The sequence below is a fragment of the Bos taurus genome, chromosome 4, assembly GCF_002263795.3.
Source record: "Bos taurus isolate L1 Dominette 01449 registration number 42190680 breed Hereford chromosome 4, ARS-UCD2.0, whole genome shotgun sequence".
In the NCBI taxonomy this organism is placed as follows: domain Eukaryota; kingdom Metazoa; phylum Chordata; class Mammalia; order Artiodactyla; family Bovidae; genus Bos; species Bos taurus.
The window spans coordinates 113111817-113122832 of record NC_037331.1 but is presented as its reverse complement, the minus strand read 5'-3'; the positions used below and the strand labels follow the sequence as shown (position 1 = coordinate 113122832).

Below are 11016 nucleotides of genomic sequence, written 5' to 3'. Positions count from 1 at the left end.
TTTGGAAAACTCAGCGGTGGCCACAGGACTGGAAAAGGTCAGTTTTCATTCCAACCCCAAAGAAAGGCAATGCCAAAAAATGCTCAAACTACCACACAATTGCACTCATCTCACACGCTAGCAAAGTAATGCTCAAGATTCTCCAAGCCAGGCTTCAACAGTACATGAACTGTGAACTTCCAGATGTTCAGGCTCGTTTTAGAAAAGGCAGAGGAACCAGAGATCAAATTGCCTATATCTGCTGGGTCATAGAAAAAGCCAGAGAATTCCAGAAAAGCATCTACTTCTGCTTCATTGACTATGCTAAATCCTTTGACTGTATAGATCCGAACAAACCATGGAAAATTCTTCAAGAGATGGGAGTCCCAGATCACCTTACCTGCCTCCTGAGAACTCTGTATGCTGGTCAAGAAGCAATAGTTAGAACTGGACATGGAACAATAGACTGGTTCCAAATTGGGAAAGGAGTACATCAAGGCTGTGTATTTTCATTCTGCTTATTTAACTTATATGGTGAGTTTATCACAAGAAATGTTGGGCTGGAAGAAGCACAAGCTGGAATCAAGATTTCTGGGAGAAATATCAGTAACCCTAGATATGCAAATGACACAATCCTCATGGTAGAAAGCGAAGAGGAACTAAAGAGCCTCTTGATGAAAGTGAAAGAGGAGAGTGAGAAAGCTGGGTTAAACCTCACCATTCAAAAAACAAAGATCATGGCATCCAGTCCCATTACTTCATGGCAAATAGATGGGGAAACAATGGAAACAGTGACATACTTTCTTTTCTTGGACTCCAAAGTCACTGCAGATGGTGACTGAAGCCATGAAATTAAAAGATGCTTGCTCCTTGAAAGAAAAGCTATGAGCAACCTAGATAGCATATTAAAAAGCAGAGCCATTACTTTGCCGAAAAAGGTCCATCTAGTGAAAGCTATGGTTTTTCTAGTAGTCATGTATGGATGTGAGAGTTGGACTGTACAGAAAACCGAGAGCTGAAGAATTGATGCTTTTGAACTGTTGTGTTGGACAAGACTCTTGAGAGTCCCTTGGACTGCAAGGTGATCAAACCAGTCAGTCCTAAAGGAAATCAGTCCTGAATATTCATTGGAAGGACTGATGCTGAAGCTGAAACTCTAATCCTTTGGCCACCTGATGTGAAGAACTGACTCATTGGAACAGATCCTGATGCTGGAAAAGATTGAAGATGGGAGGAGAAGTGGATGACAGAGGATGAGATGGTTGGATGGCATCACCAACTCATGGACATGAGTTTGAGTAAGCTCTGTGAGTTGCTGATGGACAGAGAAGCCTGGCGTGCTGCAGTCCATGGGGTCACAAAGAGTCAGATGCGACTGAACGACTGAACTGAATTGAACTGAATGGAGCTTGAAAGGGCTTCCCTGATAGCACAGTTGGTAGAATCCACCTGGAATGCAGGAGACTCTGGTTCGATTCCTAGGTTGGGAAGTTCCACTGGAGAAGGGATAGGCTACCTACCCCAGTATTCTTGGGTTTCCCTGGTGGCTCAGCTAGTAAAGAATCCGCTGGCAATGTGGGAGACCTGGGTTCGATCCTGGGGTTGGGAAGATCCCCTGGAGAAGGGAAAGGCTACCCACTCCAGTATTCTTGCCTGGAGAATTCCATGGACTGTATAGTACATGTCGTCCCAAAGAGTGGGATATGACTGAACAACTTTCACTTTCACTATGGAGCTTAAAATAAAGACATTTATTACCTCCTAGTTCTGGGAGTTCAAACTCAAGATGCTGGCAGAGCCGTGCTCTCTGAAGAGTCTTAGGGAGGCTGCTTTCTGGCCTCTTCCAGGCTTCTGGGGCTGCCGGCAATCCTCAGCTTCTAGACGCATCACTGCAACCTCTTTCCTCTTGCATTTCACTATAAGCAGAAGGAGGAACCAGGCTGCACCTTCCACACTTTGCTTGGAAATCACTTCAGCTAAATGGTCAGGTTCATCAGTTACAAGTTCTACTTTCCACCCAACAGTAAAACAGGCAGTATCCCAAGGAAACAGCGAGCCATGTGTCTGACTTACTTCTTTCCTGAAGCGCCCTGTGATCTCTCACAGCTCCCAGGAGAGATGATCAGACACTGTGTCTGGCTTTCCGGGCAAGATTTAAGTCATTTACTATAACCCCAAACAACAAGTGTAATTTTGGGAAATTTTGCTGTGACTGCAGGCACATGGAGGAAAAGCTTCCAACCTGGAAAACCTAAACATTATGGGCAATATTTCTGTCTCTTTAAAAAAAAAAAAAAAGTGTCTTCACTAACCACACCCAATTTGCTTCCTGGCTCTGAGGTCTCAGATGCAGCAGTTAAAGCAAAAACAGGGGCTCAAACAGCTCTCTGGAAGAAACCGGACAGCTCATCAAATCCTTCAAAAGCAGGTGAGTCTGGCTGAGAAGAGGTTCCAGAGCACAGAGCTGTAGGGGCAGTAGGATATCTGGAGTTGGAGAGGGCGTGGATTCTGGCCTGAGAAGGGGCCACGTGCTGTGCAAGCAACTCCACCGAGAGGATGCTGCCAGAGCGGGAGTGGTGGAGGGTAGGGAGGGGAGTAATGGTGTTTGTTAGCATAATATCCACGCATCTCATTTTAACATGACAAACTTGCTGAATACTACACCTTCCATCCAGTTGTTGTTGGGATAGACATTGAGTACACTTGATAACCCAGACATTTCTCTTAAGAGGAAATGCGTTCCCAAGGCGGGTCTTTAGAGCTGGAAGGCAAATAGAGGCCACTTAGTCCTAATCTCTCTTTTTTAAAATTTAGTTTCTATTTTATATTGCAGTATAGTTGATTGTAAATCAACTACTTTTTTGGGGGTAAATGGTATTTGAAGACTGAAATCTGGCACTAAGAGTGCTTGTTGCTACTTGGCTCATTGTTTTTATGCCTTTTCAATGAAGTTCAAAACTATACAAACATACACAACCAAGAATAGGATTCCTGAAAATAATTTTTTGCAGGTCTTTCTGCGGGGAGAGTAGTGGGAGAAATTAAATACATCCCACTGGGGATGGACAAAGAAATGACCGCTTTGTCAGGTCTCTTGGAACGATTTTTTGTGTGGCTCATTCACAACACAAAATACAATTAGGCTCGTTTGCTTCATTTGCTTTTGATTTTCACTAGTATTTTGAAACATAACTTTTCTGTATAATTGTTTAAACTATTTATATGGCTTTAAGATCAAATCTGTGAAATGTAAGTATATCCCAACAAGTCTAGTTCCCAGCATCTATCCCCGTGCCCTCCTTCCTCTTTTTCCCATCCCCATCTAAGTAACTTATTATTTGTTTAGTTTTCAGATTATTCTGCCATTGCTTGTACAGATGAATGAAAAACACATATATTACATTTATACATGTAGGTCACATTCCTCCTTGTTAGAGAAATGCTCGTAAACTGTACATTATTTTCTTCACTTTGCTTTTTTTTTGCTTAATCATGTATTCTACAGATGTCTCCATACTGGGATATAGAGATATACTTCATTCCTTCTTACAGTTGGCTAGTACTTCACTGTGTGAATATACTTTAGTTAATTCAATCAGGTCCCTAATGATGGTCATTTGATAAGTTTTTGGTCTTTTGAGGTTTCAAACAGTGGTGCAGTTAACAGCCTTCTGCATAATTTTCTTCTTCTTCTTCTTTTTTTTTTTTATCGGTGTACCTTTGGGATAAGTCCTAAAACTGTGATTGATAATCAAAGAGTAAATGCTTAGGTACCGTTGCAATTTCTTGCTAACTTCTCCTCTGGTTCTTTTAGACTGTTTTTCTCTTCCCAATAGTCATGCAGGAGAGGACCTGTCTTCCTTAATCTTTTTGTTTTTAAATAGTTATCTATCTATTTGCCTGCATTGGGTCTTAGTTGCAGCATGCGGGATCTTTGTTGCCTCTTGTGGGATCTTTCCTTGGGACACACGGACTCTCTGGTTGTGGTGTGATTAGCTGCTCCATGGCATGTGGGATCTTAGTTCCCCAACCAGGGGTAGAACCTTCATCCTCAGCATTTCAAGGCGGATTCTTAACCACTGGACCATCAGGGAGTCCCTCCCCTATACCGTTTACCTATAGATTATGCCAACAAAGTTGAATTTTGCCTAACCTGTATGTGAGAAATAGTGTCATAGTATTACTTTAATTAATTAATTAATTTAATGGTTTTTTATGTTTTGATATGTTTTTCTATGAGTGAATGTTAATATCTTTTCATATATTCAAAGGATTTTTACATTTTTTCATGAACTTGTTCATTCATATCTCTTATCTCATTTTCTATTGAGTTATTGGTCTTTTGTTTCTCTACTTTTAGATATTGTTTGTTTTCTAAAATATTTTTATTGAAGTATAGTCAATTTACTATAATTGCAGCAAAGTGATTTAGTTTTATATATATGTATACATTTCTGGTTCTTTTCCATTATAGTTATTACAAGATTTTTAATATAGTTCCCTTTTCAGTTCAGTTCAGTCACTCAGTTGTGTCTGACTCTTTGTGACCCCATGAATTGCAGCACGCCAGGCCTCCCTGTCCATCACCAACTCCCGCAGTTCACTCAAACTCATGTCCATGGAGTCAGTGATGCCATCCAGCCATCTCATCCTCTGTCGTCCCCTTCTCCTCCTGCCCCCAGTCCCTCCCAGCATCAGAGTCTTTCCCAATGAGTCAACTCTTTGCATGAGGTAGCCAAAGTATTGGAGTTTCAGCTTCAGCATCAGTCCTTCCACAGACACCCAGGACTGATCTCCTTTAGGAATGGACTGGTTGGATAGTTCCTTTTTACTATACAGTAAATCCTTGTTACTTATGTATTTGATATATAGTGGTGAGTGAAAGTCACTCAGTCGTGTCTGACTCATTGTGACCCCATGAACTGCAGCACGCCAGGCTTCCCTGTCCATCACCAACTTCCGGAGTCTACCCAAACCCATGTCCATCCAGTCAGTGATGCCATCCAGCCATCTTATTCTCTGTCATCCCCTTCTCCTCCGGCTCTCAATCTTTCCCAGCATCAGGGTCTTTTCAAATGAGTTAGCTCTTTGCATCAGGTGGCCAAAGTATTGGAGTTTCAGCTTCAACATCAGTCCTTCAGATGAACACCTAAGACTGATCTCCTTTAGGATGGACTGGTTGGATCTCTTTGCAGTCCAAGGGATTCTCAATAGTCTTCTCCAACACCACAGTTCAAAAGCATCAATTCTTCAGTGCTCAGCTTTCTTTATAGTCCAACTCTTACATCCATACATGACCACTGGAAAAACCGTAGCCTTGACTAGACAGACCTTTGTCGGCAAAGTAATGTCTCTGCTTTTTAATATGCTGTCTAGGTTGGTCATAACTTTCCTTCCAAGGAGTAAGCGTCTTTTAATTTCATGGCTGCAGTCACCATCTGCAGTGATTTTGGAGCCCAGAAATAAAGTCAGCCGTGGTCTCCACTGTTTCCCCATCTATTTCTCATGAAGTGATGGGACCAGATGCCATGATCTTAGTTTTCTGAATGTTGAGCTTTAAGCCAACTTTTTCACTCTCCTCTTTCACTTTCATCAAGAGGCTCTTTAGTTCTTCTTCACTTTCTGCCATAAGGGTGGTATCATCTGCATATCTGAGGTTATTGATATTTCTCCCGGCAATCTTGATTCCAGCTTGTGCTTCTTCTAGCCCAGCATTTCTCACGATGTACTCTGCATATAAGTTAAATAAGCAGGGTGACAAAACACAGCCTTGACATACTCCTTTTCTTATTTGGAACCAGTCTGTTGTTCCACATCCAGTTCTAATGTTGCTTCCTGACCTGCATACCGATTTCTCAAAAGGCAGATCAGGTGGTCTGATATTCCCATCTCTTTCAGAATTTTCCACAGTTGATTGTGATCCACACAGTCAAAGGCTTTGGCATAGTCAATAAAGCAGAAATAGATGTTTTTCTGGAACTCTCTTGCTTCTTCCATGAACCAGTGGATGTTGGCAATTTGATCTCTGGTTCCTCTGCTTTTTCTAAAACCAGCTTGAACATCTGGAAGTTCACAGTTCGTGTATTGCTGAAGCCTGGCTTGGAGAATTTTGAGCATTACTTTACTAGCGTGTGAGATGAGTGCAATTGTGCGGTAGTTTGAGCATTCTTTGGCATTGCCTTTCTTTGGGATTGGAATGAAAACTGACTTTTTCCAGTCCTGTGCCCACTGTTGAGGTTTCCAAATTTGCTTGCATATTGAGTGCATCACTTTCACAGTGTCATCTTTCAGGATCTGAAATAGCTCAACTGGAATTCCATCACCTCCACTAGCTTTGTAGTGATGCTTTCTAAGGCCCACTTGACTTCATATTCCAGGATATCTGGCTCCAGGTGAGTGATCACACCATCGTGATTATCTGGGTCATGAAGAACTTTTTTGTGCAATTCTTCTGTAATCCATGGAATTTTCCAGGCCAGAATACTAGAGTGGGTAGCCTTTCCCTTCTCTAGGGGATCTTCCTAACCCAGGGATAGATCCCAGGTCTCCCACATTGCAGGCGGATTCTTATCCGCTGAGCCACAAGGAATATATAGTGGTATGTATCCATAAATTTGATACTCTTAATTTATCCCTTTTCCCAGTACCCTTGCCTGGAGAATCCCAATGGACAGAGGAGCCTGATAGGCTTTAGTCCATGGGATCATTGAGAGTCAGACACGACTGAGCAGCTTCACTTTCACTTTTCACTTTCATGCTTTAGAGAAGGACATGGCAACCCACTCCAGTGTTCTTGCCAGGAGGATCCCAGGGATGGGGGAGCCTGGTGGACTGTTGTTTATGCGGTCGCACAGAGTCAGACACGACTGAAGCGACTTAGCAGCAGCAGCTGACTTTCCTATTTGGTAATCATAAGTTTGTTTTCTGTGTTAGTGAGTCTGTTCCTGTTTTGTAAATAAGGTAATTTATTTTTTTAGATTCCACGTATAAATTGTACCATATAATATTTGTTTTTTTCTGACTGACTTACTTCACTTAATGTGAAAACATCTCGTTTTATCCATGTTGCTGCAAATGGCATTATTTCATTCTCTTTTATGGCTGAGTAATATCCGATTGTACATACAAACCAGAGTTCTTTACACATTCATCTGTAGACGAACAATTAGTTTGTTTGCACGTCTGGGCTACTGTAAATAGTGCTGCATGTATCTTTTCAAATTAGAGCTTTATCTGGATAATATGCCCAGGAGTTGGATTGCTGGATCATATGGCAACTCTATTTCTAATTTCTTGAGGATCTTCCACACTGTTCTTCATAGAGGCTATACCAATTTATGTATCCACCAACAGTGGAGGAGGATTCCCTTTTCTTCACACTCTCTTCAGCATTATTTGTAGACTTTCTGATGGTGGCAATTCTGACTGCTGTGAGGTGATACACCAAGGTATTTTTGACTGCATTTCCTGAGTAGTTACTAATGCTGAGCATCTTTTAATGTGCTTATTGACCACTTGTACATATATTATTTGTATAAAAGGGAAATGACCCTTCTTTTATAAAGGTAGGAAAATTTTTTCCTCTGGTTTGACATTTGTGTTTTAATTTGTATATTCCCACAATATCTGTTTGATTTTTATGTAATTAAATTTAGGAGTCTCTTTCCTTACTCTAGACTTCCCTGTGGCTCAGCTCGTAAAGAATCCACCTCCAACGTGGGATTGGGTTCAATCCCTGGGTTGGGAAGATAACCTGGAGAAGGGAAAGGCTACCCACTCCAGTATTCTGGTGTGGAAAATTCCATGGGTGGTATAGTCCATGGGATCACAAAGTGTGGTACATGACTAAGTGATTTTCACACAACCTTACTCTATTCCAAATCTTATAAATATTTTACCTATACCTAGGTTACAAAGATTTACTCATGTTTCTTCTATTATTTATATGGATTAAATTTTTCTACATTTAAATTTCTAATCTATTTGGAAGTTGAACAGCAAGAAGAAATGGACACAGTTTTATTTTTTCTATATGGTTGTCTCAATGTTCCTTATTAGTCCATCTTTCTTTGCGTTGATGTGAGATGCTACCTTACTGAATATAAATGTAGCATAATGTAAATGATTTGAATATAATTGAATATTGTGTGATCAACTTGGCCTATATTTGAATTTTCTGTTTTTGTTTCACTGTTCTGTCTATCCATGCATCAATATCATACTGCTTTAATTATAGAAACTGTTATATTCTACTATCTGGCAAAGCTAGTCTTACCTCATTTTTTTTTTTTTTTTTTGGCTTGTTTGCCCAGGCTAATTATTTTTCCTTCATCCAAATAAATTTTATAATCAACTGTTTTAGTTGCTGAGTTCCCTAGGTGGCTCAATGGCAAAGAATCCACCTGCCAATGCAGGAGGCTCGGGTTTGATCCCTGGATCTGTAAGATCCTCTGGAGAAGAAAATGACAAACCACTCTAGTATTCTTGCCTGGGTAATGCCACGGACAGAGGAGCCAGGCAGGCTATAAAAAATGGGGTCACAAAAGAGTTCGACACAACTTAGTGCCCAAACAACAATTTTAGTTGCATGGAAAAAAAAGTGATAACAAAATTTTTAATTTTATATATACATACAATCGTGTTAAAGAAGAATCAATTAATTTAAATTTGATGAACTTCTTTAAACATGAATCAGGATTGAATTTGGCCAAATGACTCTTCTGCACCTACTTTTCTTCTTAATCTCTTGATGGGATGTATTGTACAATGAAAATCCTCATGTTGAATCACCCTAGTATATTTGACAATCATACTTACTCATGTGATGCTGCTTTTCACATCTAATAATGTATTTAGGACTTGTGTATCAATATTTACACATGAGACATGTCTATAGCTTTATTTATTGTGAAATCTTTGTTAGCTTTGAAATCAACATTACACTTGCTTCATAAAAAAAACTGAACATTTTCCTTCATTGCTATGTGATCAGGAATAGTTTGAGTAGCACTGAGATTATCAGGTCTTTAAAGGTTTCAGTGAGTTCCCTATGAAACTATCAGGACCTGACATTTTTGTGGAGATACTCTTAACTACTTGGTTATTTCTTCAATAACAATTGAACTGTTTAAATTTTCTGTCGCTACCGGGGTCAATATGCATAAGCAAATATTAGAAACTATCAGTGAGGAAAAGAAGAAGAAGAAGAAGAAGAAGAAGAAAAGAGATGGAAAAGGTTCCTACTTACCTAAATTGACCCTTTCCCCCCTCCCTCCTTTTCTTAGGTGGTGTGGGTGCCTGCGCGCCAGAGTCTCTTGATATAAACATGGCTGCCATTCCAAACAGCACTCTGAGGATCGTGCTGGTCGGGAAGACCGGAAGTGGGAAAAGTGCAACTGCAAACACCATCCTCGGGGAAAAAGTATTCAAGTCTAGGATTGCTGCGGAAGCTGTTACCAAAACTTGTCAGAAAGCGGTCCGGGAATGGAAGGGGAGAGAGCTTCTTGTTGTTGACACCCCAGGGCTCTTTGACACCAAGGAGACCCTGAACACCACCTGCAGGGAAATCAGCCAATGTGTCCTCGCCTCCTGTCCCGGGCCTCACGCCATCGTCTTGGTCCTGAGGCTGGGCCGTTACACACAGGAAGAGCAGCAAACCGTGGCGTTGGTCAAGAATCTGTTTGGGAAAGCAGCCATGAAGTATATGATCATCTTATTCACTCGCAGAGATGAACTGGGGGACCAGAGCCTGAGCGACTTTTTGAAGTATGCAGATGTAAACCTACGAAGCCTCCTCCAGGAATGTGGAGACCGCTGCTGTGCCATCAGTAACAGCATGAACACAGAGCAGGCTGAGAAGGAAGCTCAGGTGCAGGAGCTGGTGGAGCTGATAGACAAGATGGTGCAGAACAACCAAGGGGCTTACTTTTCTGACCCCATTTACAAGGACATAGACCAAAAGCTGAGACAGCAGGAGGAACACTTGAAGAAAGTCTATGTTGATGAATTACAAAACAAAATTAAACTAGTAGAAAAGGAATATGCCCATAAACAACCAGCAGAAAAGGAGAAACAAATAATGTTGCTAATGCAGAAGCATGAGGAACGAATGAAAAATATAAGGGGAGAAGCTGAGATGAATATATTTCAAGTTGCATTCAACATGATTAGAAATACACTTTCACACATATGGCACATGTTCTGGTAGTACAAAGTTTATTTTTACTCCTCATTTTACTATAACTTGTTAATACGGTAGTTTATAGTTTCCAAGGATGGTTAAAACAATATTTTCTGACTTCTTACAATCTGACTTCCTCTTATGATCTCTCTCCCTTGCACTATGCGTCTATGTCCCTAACCTTGAAATTGGAGGGATTTTGTGACTGCTTTGAGAAATAGTAGGTGGTTGAAGGAACACCATATGACTTCTAAGATTAGATAGGGAAAATGCCTCCTTGCTCTTCCACATTGGTTACCCTTGGAATTTGCCCACCCTGTTGTGAGGAAGCCTGAGTAGAAGCCCAAGTCGCCCCCATGAAGAGAACCTGAAGTCACTGCTGCACTCCCCTGGCTGATATTTCATCTGCCATCTAGAATCAGCTTGATGGCCTTGCAAGTGAGGCAACATAGAGTGGATTCTTCAGCTGCCAACTGATGAAACTGCAAAAAGCAAGGATGAGCCATCCCCACGGGGTCCTACCCAAATTGCAGATTCATGAGAAAAATAAATGATTGCTATTCTTTTAAACCACTATGTTTTGGGATGATTTGTTATGCAGTGAGGACTGCATGCAAGCAGGCTAAGTTGTTTCAATCCTGTCCTACTCTTTGCAACCCTATGGACTGTAGCCCACCAGGCTCCTCTGTCCGTGGGATTCTCCAGGCAAGAATATTGGAGTGGGTTGCCATGCCACCTTCCAGGGGATCTTCCTGAACCAGGGGTCAAACCCACATCACTTACATCTCACACATTGATAGGGGGATTCTTTACCACTAGCATCATCTGGGAAACCCATGCAGTAAGAGTTAACCAGA

At 41.1% G+C, this 11016-nt stretch overlaps 1 protein-coding gene across 1 annotated transcript; it reads left to right on the top strand.

The window, feature by feature from the left end:
• The first annotated feature begins 2324 nt into the window (after nt 1–2324).
• Nucleotides 2325–10732, top strand: LOC510988 (GTPase, IMAP family member 7). Its single transcript, NM_001080257.2, has 2 exons — nt 2325–2407; nt 9264–10732. Exon 2 carries the CDS (start codon nt 9305–9307, stop codon nt 10184–10186), a length of 882 nt encoding a protein of 293 aa, NP_001073726.1. The 5' UTR covers nt 2325–2407; nt 9264–9304; the 3' UTR covers nt 10187–10732.
• The last annotated feature ends 284 nt before the right edge of the window (nt 10733–11016 follow it).

Bases quoted from the DNA above. Each gene is read 5' to 3' on its own strand.
- LOC510988 (NM_001080257.2), top strand. From the start codon at position 9,305: ATGGCTGCCATTCCAAACAGCACTCTGAGGATCGTGCTGGTCGGGAAG.